Source organism: Heterocephalus glaber, unplaced genomic scaffold (assembly GCF_053883595.1).
Source record: "Heterocephalus glaber isolate CG9 unplaced genomic scaffold, H.glaber_assembly_v1.0 deba00001497, whole genome shotgun sequence".
Classification (NCBI taxonomy): domain Eukaryota; kingdom Metazoa; phylum Chordata; class Mammalia; order Rodentia; family Bathyergidae; genus Heterocephalus; species Heterocephalus glaber.
Window position 1 is genome coordinate 17,384,270 of NW_028258320.1, and position 24,675 is coordinate 17,408,944.

The following is a 24,675-nucleotide window of genomic DNA, read 5'->3' on the forward strand; positions in this document are numbered from 1 at the left end:
GTGAAGCCAGCTATAGTAACTTTACTTTCCACTGAGGCTAGAAAAAGCATCTCAGTGGAAGAAAGAATATCCCCACTCTTCTATGGGCAGATAGGCAAAAATGAAACAAAAATTTCCTCTTCCTGAGAAAAGTTACTCTTCTAATAACACAAGAAATCCAAGGTGTTATATAGCAAGTGCATTTTCACCCACCTCTCACTTCCCAAGCCATAGAAAGGGAATTTTGAGAAATGTTCAAGGTAGGCTCCTATAATCTCCAATGAATAAAGGATTCTTAAGTGCAGAGAAATCTTAGATTAGCCACACTGTGATTGGCCCCGCCCAGTCTGATCATTTAGGGCACTCAATATATCAACTGTTATTGTGGAATGCTCTGCTCTGGCGTAAGTGACACTCCAGGTTTCTAGAAGTCTGAGATAAGAAATGCATTCCCTTCTCTTCTCACTCCATAGAGATTTCCAATATAAGCCTACTAACTCATTTTTTTCTAAATGTCTTCAAGTTTGAAAGATGTAAGCCAGCACTTGACTCTAGGTAGGTCCAAAACTAAAAATCTTACCTGCACCTCCCCATCCTTCCAAATCATGATTTTAAGTCCACTTGGAGCATTTCCTACTTTTGTCTGATGTTGTTTTATACAAAGCATTGCACTGGACCCACAAAACTCACAAAACCCACTACAGATATGTAACTACATTAATCAAGATATCTGGAGGTGACCAAGTAACAACTTCAACCTGCCTCTGGAAAATAAAATTACATGGTGAGAGAGAGATGTAGGGAGATGAAACAAAGCATCAGAGCAGAAAATTTCCAAAGAGGAAGGGAGAATGAATAAGTACAGTACACCTAAACAATACTGAGTTAGCTGTTGTGTAAAACAGTGATTATATACAGTTGCAACAGTACTATATTCTTATAAACATTAAGCCCTCATGTGTTCAAAATACAAAGACCAAGCCAGGTGTGGTGGCGCTTATCCTAAATCCCAAGTCTGTAAACCCAACACTAGGGAGGCTGAGGCAGGTGTGCAATTTCAAGGCCAGCTTGAGCTACGTAGTGAGTTCAAGATCAGCTTAAACTACTGTCCCCAAAACAAAAAAAAAATTCAAAGATCACTACACTGGGCTCTACCAATAAATACAGGCTAGCCGGGCAGGCATGGTGGTTCACACTTGTAATATCAGCACTTAGGAGACTGAGGCAGAAGGACTGCCTCAAATTTGGGGGCATCCTGGGCTACACAGTGAACCCGTCTCAAAAACAAAAAACAAAACAAAAAAAGCTGTAATAAATACAGGCTAAATATTTTAGATAAGACAATGACAAGTATTTAAATCTTAAAAAACACTATCAGTTATGTGCAGGCAGGTTAAGTGATATTTGATCAAGCTGATGAGTGTGTGTGTGTGTGTGTGTGTGTGTGTATGTGTTTGGAGGGTAAATGAATCAGTATTTCTGGCAGAACTTTCCCAAGTGTTTTAGGAACGAATCCAGACTATGAGACAGGCTTCTATCTTTAAAGCAGTGTTTAAAGGCTATGCCCTTATTTTGAAAGTATGACAACCTGCTGTTCTGTGGCTCTTCTCGGGGAAATAAGATTACCATGTAGCTAAAGGTTTAGCTTCCTTCCCAAATAAATTAATGCTGTTGTATCTGTGACATGTGTTCCAAACAGCTAGAAGCATGGGAATTTACTGACCACTGAATTCTGGAATAAGTTATAAATCTCTTTCCATCACCTTAGAAAATACTATCTTTTTCTTAAAAGCTACCAGTTCAAGATGAAAACAATTCTGAGGTAGATTCTTGTCTGCCGTATTCTCGAATAATTGAAAAGCATGCTCCAATACAGGGGCTGATCTGGAACAGGCTCTACAAAGCTCCAGAACCCCCTCTCTGAGGAGCTAAAACCCCCTCTCGAGGAACTCCGCTGTTCTGCAGTGGACTTGTTTCACAATTCCTTGAACCTGGCTCTCCATACATAGTGATGTACTTCGCCTGCTTGGCTCACTTTAGTCTTAGAAGGCAACCACCTTTTCCCTGGAGTGGTAAGACTGGATTCTGTCAAGCTCTCTGATTTTTATCCCTCGGTGTTGGCAAAGACTTCCCCTTACTCCTCAGGCCTTGCTATTGTGCAACAGATCCGAGGCTGGCCCAGGCCTAACTGCAAGGGATTGGTTGTCGTACAACTCAGGAGCCCTGCCCACAGGAAAGAGGATGGCAGTTCTGTAGATTGCAGAGGTTGCCAGAGAAGTCCCCACCCTCTATCAGGAGGCCGTCTGCTCAGTCATCCAAAGAAGGCAAAGTTCTAAAGTTAAGAAGCAAGCCTGGTTCCCCCTTCAGTAAGGCCCTCAAAATCACCTCCCAGCCTCCGCCCTCTGGAAAAGAGCCCGGCCACGGGACAGACAACCTTTGAGCTCCCCTCCCCAGAGACCAGTTCAACATGCTTCACCTCTACCCCAGTGTTGCTTGTAAACAGTTCCTGGTCGGCCTTTCAAAAGCAATGCCCAGAACCTCCATTATGTACTGCCTGTCCCTACTAGCCCCTTCCCCAGGATCAAGTGATCCCGCTAGACTGGGGTGTCACGCTCGACAAAGTTCCCTGCGATCCGTCTCCGGAGGCGACCACCACCCTAACAGCTGCCAGCGCTCTACTCCTCCCCACCCTCTGCTTGACTACATCTCGAGCACTCTTGGGGCCTCGTCTAGCAAAGTAAACAATGCTGTCAAAGCAGGACAACGCTGGGCAAGGCATTCAGGCCTCTTCCTGGTGTTCTAAAAGCAGCAAAACGTGTCATCACAGGGTCCTAGGGCTCATCTCTCTCCAACTCCCTTTCTAAGAATAAGAAGGCCCGGAGGACGCTCTACAACCAAACACCAAAGCGCACAAACAAACGACTGAAAGACAAGAGAGGGAACGCAGGGTGAAGCGGCCGCACCCAAGGAGGAGGCGGAGGGGGGATCCGAGACGTGGGTGTGACACGGCCGCGAGGCTGACGCCCAGGGCCGCGGGACCGCCACGTTCCCGAGGGGCGTCGCGGGCTGGGGCGGGGCGGGCGCTCACCTCCCGGCGTGGTGGAGAACAGCGTTCCCCCGGGTGTGGTGCAGTAGTCATGAGGTAGCTGCGCGGCGTCGCTGATGGGCACGGTGCGGGTGGGGATGGCGCGGCTCTGACTGGGCTGGTGCCCGCTGCCGGTGGACGAGGACATGGCTCCAGCGCGGGCTCTCGGCTTTGTCCGGCCGGCGGGCGGGCGGGCGGGCGGGCGGCGGCGACTGCAACTGCGGGGCCCAGGCGGCTCCGACACCTCAGGAGGGCGGAAGGGCGCGCTCCGCTCGCTCCTCGCTCGCCTCCTCTCGCTCCTGCGTCCTGCTCCTCCGCTCCCGCCGCTGCCCTCTCGGCCGCCGCCGCCGCCGCCGCCGCCGCCCGATTCTCAGACCTCCGCCACCAGCCCCAGTAGCAGCGGCAGCAGCGGCGACAACGACAACCGGAAGCTGGGGAAGGCGGGAGCCAGAAGGTATAGCGAAAGCAGGTCGAACGGAAGTGACGTTTATGGGCGTGGTCTCGCATGGACGGGACGGAGTTCAACCCTGGCTCTGGAGAGGGGAACCCGAGGACCGTGTCAGTGAGACCGCCGAGGTGGATCAGGAAAACTCTGTGCGTGTTTCAATCAACACTACTTTCCTTGAGCTAACTTAAACTTACTACTCATTTGTATCTATTAAAGGTGTGTATTGAGGCCCGGGGATTTACCTCAGTGGTTTCGCCGCCTGCTGCGCAAGCGCAAGGACCCGAGTTCGATCCCTGGTACCAAAAAAAAAAAAGTGTATAGTGATTAAAAGTAATTTAGAGCCGGGCAGGGTGACACATGTCTGTGATCCTACCACGCTGGGAGGCTGAGGCAGGAGGATCACAAGTTTGAACCTGAACTGGCCAATTTAGTGGTTAGCAAAACTCTATCTCAAAATAAAAAGGGCTGGGAATACATAGCTCAGTGCAAAAGCCAGAAAAATTTAGCTAGGTGTGGTGGTGCATGCCTGTAATACCAGCATTCTGTAAAACTGAGGTAGGAAGATTGCAAGTTCAAGCCCAGCCTAGACAATTTAGTAATTTATCGAAACTCTGTCTCAAAATAAATAAATAAATAAACAAGGGCTAAGGATACATCTCAGACCAAAGGTCCTGGGTTCAATCCTCAATAAACGCACCTACAAAGTATACTTTTAATTGTTCATTATTAAATGTAGGCAATGCATGTGTATAAAGTATTTTTTAAAAATCAAGCACAGTAGAAAGGTTTACCATGCCAGTTTCCCAATTTTTTCCGGAGTAATCACTGGTACCAGTTTATTGGGTAGCTTTTGCAGATACAATCCCTATACACACCAAGCTAGGAGTGTGATGTGGTTTTGTGGTGAGCATCCTGGAATTCACTAGGAAAAGGAAAACAACTCACAAGGATTGTATTAGAGAGGAACTGAAGCACAGGGAGATTTAAAACTACAAGTTAACTGAAAAATCTAAATGTGGAATGTTTTTATTTCCTCTAGGGGGCGTCTCACACTTTTTGGCCTCAGTACCTGAAATTCTTGAAAAAAGTATTGAGGATAGGGAGGGGTGGGGGAAAGGAAAGAAGGGAATGGAATTAATATGAGAAAATGAAAAAATGGAAACAAAGTCTTTGTAAATAGAGAGTGATGGAGGGGTTGAAGGGAGGGCAGGGGAAGGGGGAAAAATAAGAACCAAGGGAGTATGTAAAGGTGCAAATTTCCAATGATGAATGTCATTATATTTTATATCTAAAATGTACCAATAAAATTAATTTTTAAAAAAAGATTTTAAAAAAGTATTGAGGATAGGGGCCAGAGATTTAGCTCAGTGGCACCATGTCTGCCTCAAAAGCCCAAGGTCCTGAGTCTGAGCCCCGGTACCAAAAATAAAAAAGGATTGAGGATCCCAAATAACTTTTGTTAATATAGGTCATATCTATTGAAAATTACTGCATTGGAAATTAAAACTGAGAAATTCTTAAAGATATTTGTTATTTTATAAAATAAGTCATTATTGCTGCCTGCCTCGAAAGCGCAAGAACCCGAGTTCGATCCTCAGTACCAAAAATACAAAACAAACAAACAAATAAAATGTCATTACATGTTATGCAATAATATATATTTTTATTAAAACTCAGTACATTTTCCAAAGCAAGAAAAAAATGAGAACAGCAGCACTGTTGTTTTACTTTTTTTTTTTTTTTTTTTGGTACTGAAGATCGAACTTGGGTCCTTGCGCTTGCATCCCAGGCGGTGAAACCACTGAGCTAAATCCCCGGCCCTGTTTTACTTTTTTAAAAAAGTTTTTGTTTTGTTTTTTTTTTTGTTTTTTGAGGCAGGGACTCGCTTTGTAGTTCAGGCTGGCCTCAAACTCACTGCGATTCTCCTGCCTCAGCTTCCCAAGTGCTGGGATTGCAGATGGGTGCCACTACCCCTGGCTGTTGTAGATCTAGGCAAACACTTTAACATTTGGCTGGTAGAAGACAGCTGGATTTTTATGTGTTTCTGCATTCTTCCTGTTGTGATGTATTTTGATTCAGGTATATGAAGAAAAGTCAGCCCCATATAGGTGTGTAGTTGGAAAGGGGGCTCCACCCAAGGGTCACTCCAGACTACTGGGCTAGACAGCTCTGCCTTAGCCCACAACATGCCCAGGATGGGACCAGGAAGAGAATTGTGGGCAGGCAGCAAAGGACCTTCCAGTGAGGAAGTGGAGGTCAAGAAGAACTGAGGGTTAGCCCAAGGAAAATAGCAACTCTGTCACTGCTCAGCAAGCCAAACAGGTGCTGGAGGAGGACATGGACAAAAAAACTCACTCACTGTAGGTTGGGCCAGAGCATGGTGCCATATGATTTTGTGGTGAGAGCCCCAGAATTCAAAAAGAAAAGTCCTCTGCCCACCCTGCAGACTGGAGCCCCCAGAATGAGAGGCAGACACAGAACTTTATCTTGGAAGACCTCTGGGCTCTGGATGTACCGAGAGAAAGAGGCGTTTGTAGCGAAAGGAAAAGGCAAGATGTTAGTTTACATGTGTGGGGAGTTTACCAATCGTGTGCTTTACAAAATGTGCCCCTACTTGATCTGTCTTGAATCAGAGATTTCTAGTGCTCCGGGAATAGCATGGGCAGCTTTCTGGCCAAAGCAAAGAGTGAAAATGGTGGAAAAAGTTAGACGCAGAGGCCAGGGCTTGAGATGGGATGAAATAAAATAAATGAAGCCCAAAGCAGACCAAACCCTCCCAAATCTGGGGGGCTGGGGGATCGTCTCTCATTTATTCATCTTGTCAGTGGCTGTACCATCTTACATTCCCTCCAGCAATGTATGAGGTTTCCAGTTTCTCCACATTCATAACCAGCACTTGATAATAACTTTCTTTGCTTTGTTTTGTTTTGCTTTGCTTTGAGACAGGGTCTCCCTGTGTAGTCCAAGTTTGCCTTGAATTTGCAATCCTCCTGCCTCAGCCTCCCAAGTACTAGGATTATAGATGTCTGCTGCAACCCCTGGTTTAATGCCTTTTTGCTTTTAGCCACCATAGGCAGTGTTAAGTAGTAACTATGGTTTTGATTGCATTTTCCTAATAATTAATAATGTTGAGCATCTTTATGTGTAGTTCAGGCTGACCTTGAACTCACTATGTAGCCCAGGCTGGCCTTGAACTCACAGGCATCTTCCTACCTTCATTCTCTTGTGTGCTGGGATTACAGGGGTGCGCCACCACACCTGGCTTTGAATTTTAAGAGTTCATTATATATTCAGAATACTAGAGTTCCATCCGATAGGTGACTTCCAAATTTTCCTCCTGTTCTGTGGGACCACAAGAGGGTAGGGTGAGAGGGCTCATCTCTATAGATAATCAGATCCAAGCAGGTCAGGGGGACCTTTTCTGGGGGACCCCAAGTGTCAGTGTCTGTCTTATCTTTTGCTGGTCAGTGTTGCTCAGGTTACATATCTGGAGTCTCTGAATCCCGTGTCTTCCCGGAGTCCTGGATATCAAGTGGCCTTTTTTTTTTTAGTTGTTCTTTCCTTTTTCCATTCTACTAAGTTACTTAGCATTTGTCTCTGCTTTCTAGTTTCCAAAATTTTGTTTCCATCTTGGTCCACTGCTATACCCTTTCCTGCTACTTAGTCCTTGTGGGTTAATACCTTTAAGAAAATTCCTCTGTTCTCCTTTCAGAGATGTTTAATAGGGGAGCAGACGTAAGCACAAATGCTTACCTTAACGTAATACATGTTTTTAAATAGTATACCAGGCAGGAGTCTGTTTTAATAACAGAAAAAGTTTCTTCAGAAAACTAAATGCTTATGGAGTGGGGATTTAACTCAGTGGTGCCACCACCTGCCTTGCAAATGAAAGGTCCTGAGTTCAAACCCCGGTACAAAAAATAAATCAATAAATGCTGAAAATAACCTGAGTAAACTGAGGAATGAGCTCCAGGCTGGGCCTCCAGGAACGTCCTTCACACTGTTGTGAAACGACCCTCTTGGAAAGTTGCTGCCCGAACCACATGCAATTGGGAAGCTGGGGAACAAGCAGCTACCGTCCCCACTGCCAGCGCTACCCTAGTCACATCTCAAGAGATCGGCATCAATGCCACATAGAGCCTGCTAGGTCCTTCCATCAAGCAGATGCCTGGGGCAGCACTACCCATCTCCCTTTTAACTCAGTTCTGAATTCAACTCTGTGTGAGGGCATCTCATTGGTGTAACCTGGAACACATTGCTACAAGGGATCATGGGAAATTGTTATTTGTTGAGCTTTCCAGCCCTTGCACTATAAGGAAGTCAGAACAGAAGGAGTTAGAAAGGTACTGAATGTACCAATCTATGTCTTTGCCACAAAAAATGGGGAAGTAGCTCAGTGGTAAGAGTTCTTGTGAGTGTGGATCAGGTAATATGTTATTCACAAAAATATGTGGCTGGCCAGACTTGGCCTATGCTGTAGTTTACAGAGCCCTGCCTTTGCTTGTACTGTCCACTAACTCAACAAGTATTTAATGAGCACCTACCATGTGCCAGGCACTGTGCGGGGTTAGGTAGGGAAATATAGCAATAAACAAGATGGTCCCTGGTGACCCCCTACATTTTCCTGCCTCACACGCACTCCTATTCCATATTCAGTTTGGATGGCTCCCTTTGGCTTTCTTTTTCCAGGAGGGTCCCTTGTTTCCCTCACTCTGGGCTTGCAGGCACACCATCACTTGAATGAGGCTTCTGCATCTGAGAGAAGCGTGAAACACAGTCGTGGGCAGAGAAGTCTGGGAGTGGGCAAGAGACCTTTCAGTTTTCCTATTCAGATGAGAATTTTTGTTAATTGACTGGATTATGGTGTAATTCACACACACCAAAGTGTACCCCTTTCAGATGTACTTGTGGGTGCACTTTGATGAATGTTTATATCTCTGGGTGCAGCACCACCACAATCAAGATACAAAACATTTTCATCACACCCCAGTGTTCTTTGTACCCCTTTGCTGTCAGCCACAAACACACGCATCCCTAATCCCTGGCCTCAGATAATCCCTGGTCTGCTTTCCGTCATTATTGATTGGGTTTTTTTGTTTGTTTGGTACCGGGGATCGAACTCGGGTCCTTGCACTCGCGCAGCAGTCAGTGAAACACTGAGCTAAATCCCCGGCCCTTATTGGTTTTAATCTGTCCTAAAACTTCACATCCATGGAATCATAGTGTATGTGCTATTTTATATCTAGCTTCTTTGCTCAGATAATATGTAGCTTATATCAGTAATGCATTCCTTTTCATGGTTGAGTAGTATTTCACTTATGGATATACCACAGTTTGCTTATCAGCATGAGAATTTACAGGAAACATACTTCCTGCCCCTCTCCCAAACCCTACGATGGAAGAAGGGCCTATAGTGGCCTCAAAGGTACAGGTTGGGCCTTAACTCTGAATGAGGTTATCTAGATAGCTGCTGAGCAATTGTGACCCTTTAGGTGCATACCTCATTATTGCCAAGATCAAACATGTAAAATATACCACATGTGGGCAATCCTGTCTTGGAATTTTAAAAAATTTATTAGTGTAACTGAAGTTTCAAAAAATTGAAGCAGCCTAGTGTTCTGGCCCAGGGTACCCTTTCTGTAGTCAACCCTGGTGTTTTACTACCTTAATTTCCCCAAACTTCCTTCTAACTCACCTTCTGCTCTGTTCCTAGGGAGGCTGTTCCCCACCCTCTGCGATGTAGCCACCCATGATAGATCTGTATCACCATGGGGATAATGGTCCTTCCCATCTGGGTAACACTTTTCCACTTCACCAAGCACTTTCACAACCTGTGACAGAAGCAGGCTGCTCATCATACAGATGAGGAAACTGAGGCTCAAAGGAGCTAGCTGGCTTCTCTGAGGTTACAAAGCCTGGACCTGGTGGAGCTGGCCCAAGAGCTCACATCCCTGGCTGATGGTCCCGTGCCCCTGCCCTGCACCTGCTGGCCTCCTCATTCCTAAGAGAGCGAGGTCTCCCTTTATCATCCCCACCCTTTATCATCTCATCTGCTGAGCTCATTGGAGTAAAGCCACATCCATTTCCCAAGCTCCTGAAAACAAGAGCCAGGCTGTGTTGAGAGAGTGATAATTGTAACAGATAACACATGTAAGCATGGAGGCCGGGCCAGGTGCTGTGCTAGAAGCCTTTTTAGAGATCTTATCTCTAAGCCCCAACTGCCAAACGCAAGGGAAGAATCATCATGCCTAGTTTTATGAGAGAAGAAGCCTCAGAAAGCCAGCAGGCCCAAGGTGACCGCTGTGTCTCTAGAAATGTCTCCAACCTCTCTTCATGGCTGGGAGTGGTTTGAAGCGCACAGGTTTTAACATCAGGTGTGCTGTGGTTGAAATGCTGGCTCCACCCCCAGCTTGCTGTGGGACCATGAAAAATGCAGAGCATGTACTTCTGTGGGTTCAATGTCAGGCAAAGCCAGGGTTTGGCTGATGGGGATCAGGGCTGATCAACATCAGGGCTCCAAACTGGGTCCAGGCAGGATAGCAGGGAGTCTGTCCAGTTAGGCCAGAGAGGGCTGCACTTGGGTCTCAGGATTTACCCCTTTGAAGGCCAAGTATCATTGTAGAATTCAGGAAATGAAATATAGCTTGTTCGAGGCCCTTTTCTCTCTCTCTCTCTCTCTCTCTCTCTCTCTCTCTCTCTCTCTCTCTCTCCCTCTCTCTCTCCCTCTCTCTCTCTCTCTCTTTTTTTTCCCGAGTGCTGGCGATGGAATCCCGGGCCTCTTACATGTTAGGCATGTGCCCTATCTCGGAGCTACACCCCCAGCCCCAACACCAGTCATTCTTGTCTTTCTTCCTCTCCGTCCTGGTATTTAGTAGAGGATCCTTCCTGGGTATAATCCTCCCTGAGTTACCCCTGGCCTTCGAGGGAAGGACACTGGGTGGGGAGTAAGCTTGAGGCACCCACACCTGATGGGATGTTGTGGGTTTGAGAGCTGGAGCTCCAACCAGAGAGAGTACTTTTGTAATGGAAATGGAGTCATGTAAACAGTGAGTGCCCTGCCATGTCCTCCCATGCCCTACATCTGTCACAGCCCATGGGCAGGGCACACTATGTACAGAGCCCTTGAGCCAAGGGTGGTGCTGGCCAAGTAGAGGCAAGAGGTTCCCTGCCTCAGGAGCTTCTGCCTCGTTTGGGGTGGAGGCCCTGCATTTTCAATGGGAACCCCCCCTCCCAGGATTGAATCTAGGGGCTATCATTGAGCTTCATCCCCTGCCTTCCCCACTTTAGGATCTCACTAAGTTGCTCAGGCTAGCCTCAAATTTGCTATCCTCCTGCCTCAGCCTTCTGAATGGCTAGGATTGCACTGTGCAGAGTTCTTTTGTGGCGATTGGGTGGGCACGTGGAGGCTCAGAGTGGAAGACTGACTCCATTATTAGGGGTCTGACTGTCCATGCGGCCCTGGACAAGCTACCTGGCTTCCTTCTACCCATCACCTACCCTGTTTACTCAGCTCCTAGCTCCGGAATGGGCCAAAGCAGACCGCATGGAGCTCCTATCTGGCCGTGGGGGGCCCCTGCCATGGAACCGTGTCTTCCAGCTGGATTGGGGTGGTGTAATTCACCCATCCACACTGAAATGGACTCAGAGGCCCAGGGCAGTGAGAACTGGCTGTGTATTTTGGGTTGCTTTACCACCCTGTCTTCCTGTCTTCTGTGGCTTCCATTCCTCTTGAAATCTTGAATAAGGCCCTGTACAATCCACCCTTACTCCTTCTCCCTCTCCCACTCCCTCTCACCTCTGTATCCTGTTTCTCCAGTGAACTGGGCTCCCTGCCAACACAGGGCCTTTGCACATGCAATTCCCTTCACCTGTGCAGAAACTGAGCTAGTAGTGTTAGGTTAAACCACTAGATTCACTGTTTTCCTAGAAGCTCCTTCCTGTACCCCAAATCCCTCCCTTTGGTGGAGACTGCTAATCTCCCCCTCCTCAGTGTCCACATTCCCCTTCTTTAGTTTAGTAATAAAATCTCCAAGTTTTAACTGGGCATATGACTCAGTGCTCAGCCATGGATTACATTTCCCAGCCTCACTTGCAGCTAGGAACCATCCTACGACTCAGGGAAAGGATATGTCAATGAAAGGGATAAGCAACACTGTGTCAGATCTTAAAGGCAAGTGGCTTGCTCTGGTCCTGTGGTCTCAAAAGGCATCTGCGGCCTTGGACCCAGAGATGGATGGGTCATAGAGAGCAGGACAGTGTGGCTGGCCATCCTGGCTTTGGAGCAGGGCTGTCAACCTCTCTGGATCACTTGTTTCCTGAAGAGGAGCAAACTATTTTACCTAAATGCTGCGGAGTTGTGAGGTCTTTGTTACATCAGCTTAGCTGTCCCCTAGCTGATAGACTCCCCAAGATACAGCAAGTCTGCCCTGTGTACGGGCAGACACAGATGCCCTCTGCCACTATCAGGAAAACACTCTCCACCTGACACATCTTCCAGGAGCTTGGACCCCAAGCCTCCTAGCTGACCTGCCTGTGGCTTTCAGTTGCTCACTAGGACCCAGGAGCTGGAGAGGGAGGCAGGCCAGGCTCAGTCAGGCTCCTACAAATGTAGAGCTGGTACTAAAGAAATTTTTTACCCTGGGAGACTCTGGGATCTCTCCCTAGTTCCAGCCCTGGCAGCAGCTGGTAGCATTTTCATTAGAAGACTTTACGTTTGCTCTTTGACCTAACTGCTAGAGAAGTCTTTGACTCCATTTCTGGGAATTCTTCCTGTGGAAACATGCAAAGAGATTTCTAAACCATATATGCAAGATGATTGTTTCCAAAAAAATGTATATAAATGTGTACCTGTAAGGACATACATCGAAATGACAATAATGGTTACCTTTGGAAGGTAGGATTACAGATACTATTTTTCACATTGTCTCTTTTTAATTTTTTTTTTTGAGACAGGCTCTTACTATGCAGTTTAGGCTGGACTTGAACTCACTATGTAGCCAGAGTGGCCTTGAATTCATAGCAATCCTCCTGCCTCAGCCTCTTGAGTGCCAGGTTTACAGGTATGCAGCACCATGCCCAGCTACATTTTTTTATGTTTTACAAATTTTCTGTATAAAGCAAATGGCATTTTTGTAGTTGGAGAGGAAAATATTATTTACGGAAATTTAAAACTCCTTTTTCAAATGTGACGCATTATGTTTGGACTAAGCTGATAGGTCCGGGCCTAGTTGAGTCGACAGATGGCCTGAAACACCTTGCTGGGTGCTGCCTTCCCCAAGGGCATATTGGGGTGATGGCTTAACAGCACTGTGCAGTGGGGGAGAGAACACCACCCAACTTTCACTGTCTCCCCCAATGAGTCTCAGTGGTAGCTCAGCCTCTGCAATACACTTGTGGATGGAGCAAGGTAGATGGGATTTGAACCCTGGCACCCTCCGCCCTCCTTTCTGCAGTCAGAGGGATCTTAAAAGGTAAATCATTGCTATTCTTCTGTTCAAAACCCTTCCGATCTCCAGTTGCACTGGGACCTACGGGGTTATAAGGACCAGCCCAGTCCGACTCCTGTTCAGCCCCTACTCCCGAGCCCTCTCTCCTTCCCTGCCCTTCACCCTTCTGGAGCTGAGCTTGGTTCCTTTCAAACAACAGCTCTCGAAGTTTCAGGGGCTTCACACTTCCTCTTTCCTCTGCCTGGGACACTTTCTTCCCCTTTTCCCCTCCTTACTCATCCTCTTTCTTTCTTTTTTTTTGGGTTCCGGGGGATCAAACTCAGGTCCTCGCGCTTGCGCAGCAGGTGGCGAAACCACTGAGGTAAATCCCCAGCCCTCATGCTCTTTCTTTAGGCCTCTATCCATAAAGAGCCTTCCCCTGAGGACACAATCTAATCCAGCCTTTCTTGTTATTTTCTCCCCCGTACTTTCCTACAAGGCACTTTTCATAAAACTATGATTATAAATATGTACCTATATGTTCCTCTGATGTCTGTCTCTAATACCAAGTTAAAAGTTCTAGTAACCAACAAGGTTTTTTACATAGGGAGGGGAAGAGGCCTACAGGAGGGAATGGGATAAAAAATAAATAAATAGATAACTAAATAAACAAATGTTTCAGTAACTGCATTTCTTTTGCTAACTGTTTTCATAACACTTAGTATAGTGGCTGGGGCAAAAATGCACAACTGATCAAAGATGAATTACAAGAAATAGGGAAGTATCAGAATAAAACATCTCTGAGTATCAACATATAGTGCCATATAAGGTCACAGTAACTAGTATTTTTATTTGGATCAGTGAGAACGTACTCTGAGCTGGTTTGGTTCAATACATCATCTTGGAAGACGTGTAAGTATTCCATCACTCTGCCCGCCCATCGCGTGGCCAGCCAGCCAGCCAGCCATCTACCCCTCCCACTCACACATCCATCCACCCACTTGCGCAACTGTAAACCCATCATTTCATCCAGTGGCACTGACCATCTATGCACACCAACTCAAAAGCTGCGAAGAACTTTGAGAGCATTGCTACAGTGGCTCACCAGCATTTTTTCACACCGACTCACAGTAAAAACAACAAACAAATTTACAGCATAACCTAGTACATACATACATTTGTAAAGAACAATGACGCCCTTGTCACAGGGGAGTCTTCCCTGTTGTTTTCCAGTACATTCTCTGGATGGGAAGTGTTAGTTCAGCCACTGCAGTTAGCAGCTACTTCCGTGGTTAGGGTGATTCTAACCCCTGGATAAGGGAGACCACTATGACAAACAGGAGCTATGTCGGGTGGAGAGTCCTTGCTAGGGAAAATACAGGCTTGGGCCAGGGATTTAGCTCAGTGGCACTGCCGCCTGCCTCAAAAGCACAAGGTTGTGAGTTCAATCCCTGGCGCCAGAAATAAACCCAGGCTTCACAGGAGGACAGAAAGAGATTTCCACATCCAGAAAGGTTTGTTTTGGGAGGGGAGTCTAATATTTTTGAATTCTTTATATGTTCTAGATGTTTGTCCTCTGAGGAATAATTGGTAAAATTATTTTCCCATTCTATAGGTTGTCTCTTCAATCTTGATTCCTTTGCTGTGCAGCAGCTTTTAAATTAGATATTGTCCCATTTGTCAATTCTTGGTACTGTTGCTTCTGCCATTGGGCTTCTGTACTACTCTCCCATACAGAAGAAAAAACTTGAGTCATTTGTAGGAAAATGGATGCATCTTGAAACCATAATGTTAAGTGGAATAAATCAGACACACGGGCTTAAATATCTCATGGTTTCGCTTATATGAGAACCCCAAAATATAAGTAAAGAGCAAAGAAAAGACAGACAATAGGAAGTGGGGAGATAGGTCTTTCTCAAATGGGACAGGGCTCAAGAGCTGAAGGGAGGAGGGTGGGGAGAGGGATGGAAAAAGTAAGATGTGTTACGGCCACGCACCAGCTCCACACAAGGAGTGGAAACATTACATAATGCAAACGTACTAATAAAATATTTAAAATTAATTTTAAAAGCAAGGTTTAGAACAGAAAGGAGAAACGTGAAGAAGAGGTCTTTGGGGAAGGATCCTGATGGTCCCCAGTCCTGTCTTCCTTCCTCTGTGGTCTGAGCCTCAGGATCCCTCAGCAGGCCGGGAAGAGGCACCACTGCTGCAAGGCCTACGAGAGCAGTACATGTAAGATGGTCAGAGCAGGGCCAGGCGTGTCCCAAGGGCCGTGTGTCCTTCTGAATGTTGCTGTTTTACTATTGTCATCTGGGCCTGGCCCTAGTACTGTTCCTCATCATTTTTTCTCTCTTCCCTCCCTCCCTCCCTTCCTTTCTCCTTTCTTTCCTTACTTCCTTTCTCTTTCTGTTTTTGCCATACTGAGGATTAAACCAAGGGCCTCATGCATTGCCAGGCAAGTGGTCTACCACTAAGCTACATCCCAGCTCTTTTTAAAAAATTTTATTTTGAGACAGGTTCTGGCTAAATTGTCCAGGCTGGGCTCAAAGTTGCAATCCTCCTGCCTCAACCTCCTGAGTAGTGGGGATTGCAGGTGTGTGCCACTGGGCCTGGTCATCAGTAACTTTTGAATGACCGAGCTGGCAGCCCTTCTTAGTCCTCCTTCAGATGTTCCTCCAGCCTCGCTGCTGCAACCTGCTGCTTCTCATTGTGCCATCTGTCTGTCTGTCTCTCCCCTGCTCCCTGGAGATTCTTCACCTCACTGGTGCTTTCACCCCACACTGACCTGTGAGACCCCAGCTCTGCCCTCTGGGGCTCTGGGCCCCTCCTCCTGAGACTGTGTGGGACAGCTCTGCTTAACATCAGCCCTGACAGGGGCTGAGGATTTAGTGCAGTGGCACTGTGCCTGCCTTGCAAGCACAGGGTCCTGAGTTCTATCCCCAGTACAAAAAAAAAAAAACAAAAACCCATCAGCCCGGAGGACAGATCTCTGCTCCTCCTCTTCTTTGTTCACCTCTGGATCAGTGAGCCCTCCTGCTGGCTTAATCCCTGCGTGTGTCCCCCTGCGCAGCATCTCTCCCACACCTTTTTCTTTTCATCCCCACATCCATTTCCAAGTCCGAGTCTATTTCAGAAGTATGTCTGCAATCTGTCCCTCCTCTTGTTCTTTCTACAATGGCTTTAAGTCAGGCCATGTCTTCCTTTCAGAGACCACAAAGAGGTCCCCACGGGGCCTTGCATGCTACATGTGTAGGCTATGGAGTTAGAATTCTGGTTCTGCCAGGCGTGGTGGTACACGTCTGCAATTCCTGCACTCGGGAGGCTGAGGCAGGAAGACTGCCATGAGTTCGACCCCAGCCCAGGCTGCATAGTCAGTTCAAGGCCAGACTGAGCTACACAGGGAGACCCTGTCTCATGAACTTAAAAAAAAAAATCTGGCTCTACCACTTAGTAGTGGTGTGACTTTTTCTTTCTTTCTTTCTTTCTTTCTTTCTTTCTTTCTTTCTTTCTTTCTTTCTTTCTTTCTTTCTTTTTTTTTTGGTACCAGGGATCGAACTCCGGACCTTGAACTTGTGAGGCAGGTGGTGGAGTGGTGTGATTTTTGACAAGGTCTCTGTGCCTTAAATCCCTCATCTTTAAAATGAGGCCGTGGTTGTGATAGGTAAAGTGCCTGGTAGGAAAGTGATGGTTTTTTCACTACTCTGGCATTTTGCCCCAGTAATTAAATTACTGAAGTCAGCTATAGCAGAAATGAAACACTTGTGAAAATGAAAAAAATTATTTTAAAACTGTAAAAGGCTTGGGCTGGGGATTTAGCTCAGTGGCAATGCACCTGCCTTGCAAGCACACGGTCCTGAGTTCGATCCCTAGTACCAAAAAAAAAAACCAAAACCATAAAAGGCATAATAAAAGTTCCCCTTCATAAGAATACACATTTACACAATGGCATATGAAACCACATGTGATCTGAGGTGGGGAGGAATGAGTCACTCATCTTGTAAACACAGCATTTCGGCACAGACAGGTTATCTGCTTGGCAATTTTACATGTCTAGCTTTCATAATTAGGGCCATGACTCCTTCGCCTCATGTGAAGCCAGTTTTGCTTTCAAGCTCAAAGTAGATTTTGCTTTAAGAAGAGTTGAGTGACTTCAGCTTGTGCTGATATTCAGATAACTGGTTGTTTCACCCATAAGTTTTTGTTTGTTTTTTCTCTGCAGTGCTGGGGACCTCCTGCATGCAAGGTAAATGTTCTAGCCTGAGCCCCAGCCCCAGCCCCATATGTAAATGTTAAGTAATCAGGAATAAAGTGTGTTATATTCAAATACTGACAGCATAAGAAAAGTCTGCTTCTGTAATTTTATAAATTCTGTAAATTTTATAAATGCTCTTATCCCAGATACATTCAGACATTGGAGTTCACTCCATTTGAATTGTTTCCCAGGGTGGCAGATAACTTGACTCAGAATTTCCAGGAAGCATATGTGAACTCAGATTCTTGAACTGTTCGGGACAATTCTGTTCTGAAGATCTAAGTTGAGGTCCAGGAATTAGTATTTTTAAAAAAGGTTTTCCTAGTGCTATGGAGGCCTGGAAGCATTAGCAAACTGTGACCTTTGTCCAACCTCTGACTCAGTGGAGAACACTCTTCTCCGAATCCCTAATAAACTGTTACTTAGATCTGCTTTGAGCTCTTCCAGAGGGACCAATCTCATCTCCGGGTAGTTTGTTAACCTTACTAGAAAAGTCTGATTGCCAAAGCTTTTGTTTACATTAAATTGAAATGGGTCAGCTAGTGACTTCCTTGAATAGGTCTGGTTCTGCCCTCTGGTATAACAAGGATAATATACGAGATATACAAGGATATATATGAGAGCCCTTCATGCATGTTATCATGGCTTTCAGTCGCCCACCATCTTTTCTTCTACAGCAAAACAGCCAGTTCCCCACTGCTCACAGGTCTGTCAGCATACGAGGTATCCTTGCTCCCTGTGGCAGCTTCAACACTCTCTGCAGGACTTTCCTACCCACCACTGCCAGCACCTGCATCCCTCAAGTGGCATAGGGGCCACGTGCATGCCCAGCCGTGGAGCAGCAGGCTGTGAGAGGCCATAACTAATGGTATGTACTCCCTGGTGGTGACTCTCAAATGCTCACAAGCCAAATGACACCACCACATGAAGAAACTGTCACCAGTCCATGTTGAGATGAGGACAATAAGAACAACCTGGTTAAGTTTATTCCATACTTTTTTTTGGTAGTACTGAGGATTGAACCCAGAGCCTTTGCACTGAGCTACATCCCAAGCACTTTTTTATTTTTAGACAAGGTTTCACTAAGTTGGCCAGGCTGGGCTTGAACTGGCAATCCTTCTGCCTTAGCCTCCTGTGGTGCTGGGATTACAGGTATGCACCACCATGCCCCGTTTGTACATTATGTCTCTATTATATCTTGTTTATGTCCTTTTTAAAATTTAATTTATTTTAAAAAGAGAGAAAGAAACAGGGCCTGTTTAGTGGCACATGCCCGTAGTCCCAGCTACTCGAGAGGCTGAAGTAGGATGATCACTTGAGCTGGCTTTCAAGACAAACCAGAGCAGAATAGTAAGTCCACATCTCAAAACAAACAAAACAAAAACAAAAACCCTATAATGGTAGTAGATACCTTGGCATGCTTTGCTTGGTTTATTTGGTTTTTTATTATAATAAAAAGCCAGCAATCCTATGTTGATGATCCAATTTCTTTTAGAATTATACTGTTCCAGGCCGGGGATTTAGCTCAGTGGTTTCGCCGCCTGTTGTGTAAGTGCAAGGACCTAAGTTTGATCCCCAGTACCCAAAAAAAAGAATTATACTGAAGACAAAGTCTGGGAACTACTGCCTAAGCCTGGCCTCCCTTGCCAATACACCAGTGTTCTCTGATCCAATCCTTGCTCTTGTATCCATAGAACAAGGTAGTGTGACTCAGAGGTCATAAAAAGAAGATGAAAAGACAAAAAATGATGGTTGTATTTTAGGTCTAAATATTATTGTTGTTATTGTTTCAAGTTATTCTATGCTCCTTTATTCCAAAAAACATCTCTAATTTCATCACTCTCTTGCTCAAAGGTTTTCTCTTCTGTCCAAGATGGGCGTGGTGGTGCACATCTGTAATCCCAAGGCAGAAGCAGAAGGATCACTGTGAGTTCAAGGCCTGCCTGGAGTATATAGTGAGTCCCTGTCTCAAAAGACAACCAAATAAACAAACAAAAGTTTTCTTCCCTTCTCTTCCTTGTTCCCTCCTTTCAAGACTTATTTAAGTATCTTTTCCTGTGTGTATTGGGAACAATCTGGCATTGAAACTCTTTACTTGATACTACTGAACTCATTTCTCTATTCAATGGGACACACTTTCCTAAGGTGACAGCTGTCTTCTGGGTGGTACGGGAGCATTCCTGCCAAAGAGCTGTTCCTTTTCAAGTCTCTTTCAAACTGCACCCCAGGCCAGGCTCACTGTGTTCCCCAAGCTGGTCTTGAACTCTGGGGCTTAAATGATCTTCCCGCCTAGCTTCCCAAGTACTGGAACAACAGGCCCATACCCCTGCACCTGGAATTTTCTCCCCACCCCTTCTCTCCCTCTCCCTCTCCTTCTTCTTTCTTCTTCCTTTCTCCCTCATTTCCTCCTTTTCTCCCTCTTAGCACTGGGGATTGATCCCAGGACCTGGTGCATGACATAAACCAAAACACTGGGTTATGTCTTGCCATCTCCCTAACACTTGCTGGATTCCATTTGCTAACAAAGAGACTTCAGTCATAGCCCTTTATTAGGCAGGAACAATTTACTAGTTTAACTTTCATTTTCTTTATGTTGAGGGTTACTTTTTATCTATGACAAGTAATACAAAGTTTCCATTTGTGGTAGTGGTATAATGTTTCTTTTTAAAATAAACATTTGGGGGCGGGTACCAGGGATCGAACTCAGGACCTTGTGCTTGCCAGGCAGGCAGTGCCACCACTGAGCTAAATCCCCGGCCCTTAAAATAAACATTTTAAAGTTAAAAAGTAAGTCAATCGATAGGAAAAAGACCCTGTCTCAAAAGAAAAAAGAAAAAAAATTTTTTAAAGGGCTGAGGAAGCTGGGTATGGTGGTACATGCCTGTAATCCTAGCACTCAGGAGGCTGGGGAAGGAGGATCACAAGTTTAAGGCCAGCCTGGCCTACAATAGTGAGTTCAAACCAGCCTGAATGACATAGAGGGAACTTGTTTTAAAACAACAAATAAAAACAATCAAAAAGGGCTGGGGACATAGCTCAGTGTGAAGGCCCTGGGTTCAATCCCCAGTACCAAGAGAAGAAGGAGAAAAAGGTGAGTAGAAGGTGCTTGCTGGGGGGTGAGGATCCCTGAGCTGCCGTGTGTGCTGATTTCCATGGTATGGATTCCCCACTTTGCCTGTCTCAAGGTGCCCAGGTATGGCCTTGTATCCTGAGTTGGGGAAAATGTGCAGACCAAGCAGGCTCTCGGAGGCTGTGAGTAACTCGAGTTCACCACTGGGTGGAGCTCAGACCCAGTAAAACTCCCTGAGGAGCCTGGCAGTGGCTGAAGTTTAAGAAATACTTTTTTAAAAAACACTCACTTTTGGATAAATCTTACTTCCTACCGTGCAGCGGAAGCGCTACCCTGTTTCTTGCTCATTTTGCCCACCCTGAAGTGCCTAGCAGGGGGCTCATGATGAGCACCTTGCCAAAGGGACTTCAAGAAGGAATCCTCTTGAACTGCTCTCTGGTCTGGGATGGCAGTGATTTAGCGGGACCCTCAAATTCCTGACTGTGGGTAACCCAGCTCCGGGCAGAGGTGCGGGCTCAGGTGGGGGCAGAGGGAGGCACAGGTGTCCGGGCCAGCTGGCTCCAAGGCAGGAACATCAGAGTGGGAGAGAGCGGCGGAAGGAGGCTATTTCCTTCACGGTGTCTGGGAAGCAGAGCAGGGAAACAGTGCTAGAGAGGAATGGGCGATGGACCAAAGCATTCCAGGCCACACTTCCGTGACCTACCCAGACACACCCAGGAGCCTTCTTCCCCCCCCCCCCCCATTAAGCTTATTGGTACATTTTAGGTATAAAATACGGTTACATTCATCATTGGGATCTTATACCTGTACATGATGTATCTTGGTTCTTATTTGTTCCCCTTTCCCTGCTCTCCCTTCACCCCCTCCACCCTTGTCTATTTACAAAGACTTTGTTTCCATTTTTTTCCTTTTCTCATATTTTTCTTTTCCCTTCTTTACTTTCCTCTACCCCTCCCACTTCCCCTACTCCTTTAGACCTTTTCTTCCTATTTCACAATATCAATTATACATTTTGATCCTTATTTACACTTTTAGTTTTTCACACCAGAGAAACTATTTGGTATTTACACATGTGTGTCCTATTTATTTCACTTAAGAGTATGGCCTCAATGTGCATCCACTTAGCTATAAATGTCTCTAGTTTCTTGTTCTTTATGGCTGAGTAGTATTCTATTTGATTAAAAAAAAAAAACACATCTTATTCATCCAGTCTTCAGTTGATGGGCAATTGGGCTGTTTCCAAGTTTTAGCTATTATGAACTATGCCACTATAAACATGGGTGAGCATATATATCAGTGGTATGATTCTTTTAATTCTTTTGGGAAGATACCCAGCAGAGGAATAGCTGGATCAAATGGGACTTCCAATCCTGGTTGTTTGAGGTATCTCCATACTGATTTCCACAATGGTTGCACCAGTCTGCACTCCCACCAACAATGGAGAAGGGTTCCTTTCTCCCCACACCCCCGACAGCACTTGTTATTGGTTGATTTCTTGATAGCAGCCATTCTTTCTGGGGTGAGGTGGAATCTCAATGTTGTTTTTGTCCCAAATGACCTTTTTTGCGCGGGTACTGGGGATTGAACTCAGGACCTTGTGCTTGCGAAGCAGGTGGCAGAACCACTGAGCTAAATCCCCGGACCTCAGATGCCCATTTTTGAACCCCCATTTTGGGTCTTTATATTTGGGATGGTCTGATTCTTTTGAGGTCTTTATATATTCTACATGGTACATAGTAGACCTTTGTCTGAGGAACAGCTGGTAAAAATTTTTTCCCACATTGTAGGTTGTCTCTTAGCTTTGTTGGTGATTTCTCTTGCAGTGCAGAAGCTTTTTAATAAGATGAGATCTCAGTTGTTGATTATTTGTGCTAGTTCCCATGCTACTGAGGATTTGTTCATAAAGATTTTTCCCTATGCCAATGTCTTCGAGAGTTCTACCTACTTTATCTTCTAGCAAGTTTGGTGTTTCTGTTTTAATATTTAGATCTTTAATCCTCTTTGATTTTAGTTTAGTGCATGGTGAAAGATAGGGGTCTAGTTTTAATCTTTGGCAAGTTGAAATCCAGTTTTTCCAATACCATTTATTAAAGAGACTATCTTTCCTCCTGTGAGGGTGTTTCACTCCTTTGTCGAAGATGAGGTAGCTGAGTATGTCTGGAGTTGTTTCTGCATCTTCTAATCTATTCCACTCATCCTTAGGTCTGTTTCTTTGCCAGTACCATGTTGTTTTTATCACAGTGGCTTTGTAGTATAGTTTCAAGTTGGGGATTGTGATACCCCCAGCCATGTCTCTGTTGCCTAGAATTGCTTTTGCTATTCTAGGTCTCTTCTGGTTCCAAATGAATTTTTGTTCTCTAGTTCTGTGAAATATACTGTTAGGATTTCAATTGGGATTGCATTGAATCTGTATAGCAATTCTGGAAGTATGGCCATTTTCACAATATTGGTTCTTCCTACCCAGGAACAAGAGATATCTTTCCATTTTCTTATATCCTCTTTGATCTCTTTTTTCAGAGTGCTGTAGTTCTCAATGTAGAGGTCTTTTGCTTCTTTAGTTAGATTGATTCCTAGATATTTCATTTTTTTGGATGCTATCATGAAAGCGATTGTTTCCCTAATTTCTCTCTCATTGAGTCTGTTATTACCCAGGAGCATTCTTCATCTGGTAGACATTTCTCAATCCAATGAAGTTGATGTAGCAGGATTAAGGGTCACAATTGCTTCAACACAGAGCAATGAACACTGTGATTGAAACATCTCAGCATTGTCCCTCTTTACTGGTCAGTCACTGCATGCCTGATATTGTGGGATTATTTACTGAGCACTGGTGGAGACAGCAAACTGAGCTCAATTCTTTCCCCATCCCTGTCCTCAGGCTCTCTCCATGTTGCTCTGCTGTCCTCCCACCCTTACCCCTGAATTGAGCTTGCAACTTGGTTTAGTCAACACAACTGTAGAAATAAAGAACTGCTCGTTTGCAGTCTGAACCTTGAGAGGAGGTGCATGCCCCACTCCTGCCCCCGGAGCCCAGCAGTGCCATGTGAACAAGCTGAGTGTTCCCGCTGGGAGGCCAGAGCTATGGGGCCCAGTGGCCTCGGTGGACAGAAGCAGAGGTTGTCTTCTGCCTGGCAACTGACCCCACCTGCAGCGGGGAATCCATTTGAGACCAGAAGAGTTTCCCAGTTATGACCCCCAAAACCATGAACTAAATAAATAGTTGTTGTTTCCAGCTGCTTCTAAGTCTTGGGGTGTTTTATTATGCACAAATCTGACTGATGTCAAGCTCAGGTGTTTGGAATGAAGGAAAAGGCTTGGGCAGACATGGTGCAGTCTGAGTACAGAACAGTAAGTCCTCTGAGAAGCAAGCACAGGCACAGATGCTGTGGCCCTTTAGCTGGCAAGGAATTTTGTCCACATGGAATTGGAAGGGCCAGGATGAACTTCCTGAGATGGGGGCTGGGCAAGGTAAAGCATGAATGTGGGGAACCCGGGCTGGGGCCATCAGTCAGCAGTTGGCAGCATTTGCTGAGCCCTTAGGTTGTGCACCAAAGCCCTGTATGGCTTAGTAGGGGAGAGAAAATATCCACGTGCAGAAGCTGGCCACAAATGTAAGGCTATTTGTTTTGCAGTGCTGGGGGTTGCAGACCCAGGGCTTCATACATGCTAGGCAAGAGCTCTACCCCTGAGCCTCAGCCCCAGGCACTGGGGCCTTGCATGTAACAGGCATTCAGTTTTGAAAGACATACTGTGAGATTTCTCATCCTCCATGCTAGGGACTGGAAGTGTCTGGATATTTTTTTTTTTGGAACCAGGGATTGAACTCGGGTCCTTGTGCTTGTGCAGCAGGTGGTGAAACCACTGAGCTAAATCCCTGGCCCCATGGAAGTGTCTGGATATTTTTGATAAATTTGGAATTATTCCAAATGAGATCTTGGGATGGGACTCAAGTGTAAACACAAAATTCCTGAGTGTTTCATGTATACCTCACACAATAGATTTAGTGCACCTGTAGCTGACTATGACCTGCCACTGTGGTCAGGGGTGGACTTTTCCACGTAGCACTGTGTTGATATTCACAGTTTCAGATCTTGTAGCATTGGGTTATTTACTTGGGTGGCTATACCAGATTGTCACAGACTGGGAACTTTAAATCAACAGAAACCTGTTCTCTCACATTTCCGGAAGCCTGAACCATGTGCGCAACAGAGGCTGTTCCTTTGTGGAGGATCTGAGCATTACTTGGCTGCAGATTCACCACCCCTGTCTCTGCTTCCCCCCATCACCGCTACCACATCATGTCCTTCCTGAGTCTCTGTGTCTCTCCTCGTCTGAGAACTCCAGCTGTTCGGGGTTAGGGTCCTCCATTGCTCAGCGTAACCTCTTCCAAACTAATCTCATCTGTGATGACTCTAT

At 45.7% G+C, this 24,675-nt stretch overlaps 1 protein-coding gene and 1 long non-coding RNA gene across 4 annotated transcripts in view; one reads left to right on the forward strand and one right to left on the reverse strand.

Annotated features, from left to right (window-relative positions):
- The window catches only part of Eif4ebp2 (eukaryotic translation initiation factor 4E binding protein 2), a 30,501-nt gene extending 27,007 nt beyond the window's left edge, over positions 1–3,494 (reverse strand). The window contains exon 1 of one of the 2 annotated variants that reach the window (XM_004846206.3): positions 3,068–3,494. In XM_004846206.3, coding sequence (XP_004846263.1) covers positions 3,068–3,212 — 145 coding nt within the window. In that variant the 5' untranslated portion in view covers positions 3,213–3,494. The remainder of the gene's footprint in view (positions 1–3,067) is intronic. The other variant, XM_087184741.1, reaches the window with a different exon arrangement.
- Positions 3,495–3,556: 62 nt separating this feature from the next.
- On the forward strand, positions 3,557–19,833 carry LOC110349566 (uncharacterized). Of its 2 annotated transcripts, none has more exons than XR_002395587.2 (4): positions 3,557–3,658; positions 17,157–17,180; positions 17,867–18,057; positions 19,044–19,833. It is a non-coding gene; the product is annotated as an uncharacterized LOC110349566 (long non-coding RNA). The 2 variants fall into 2 exon arrangements; XR_002395588.2 differs by having other exon boundaries at positions 3,567–3,728.
- Positions 19,834–24,675: the final 4,842 nt, after the last annotated feature.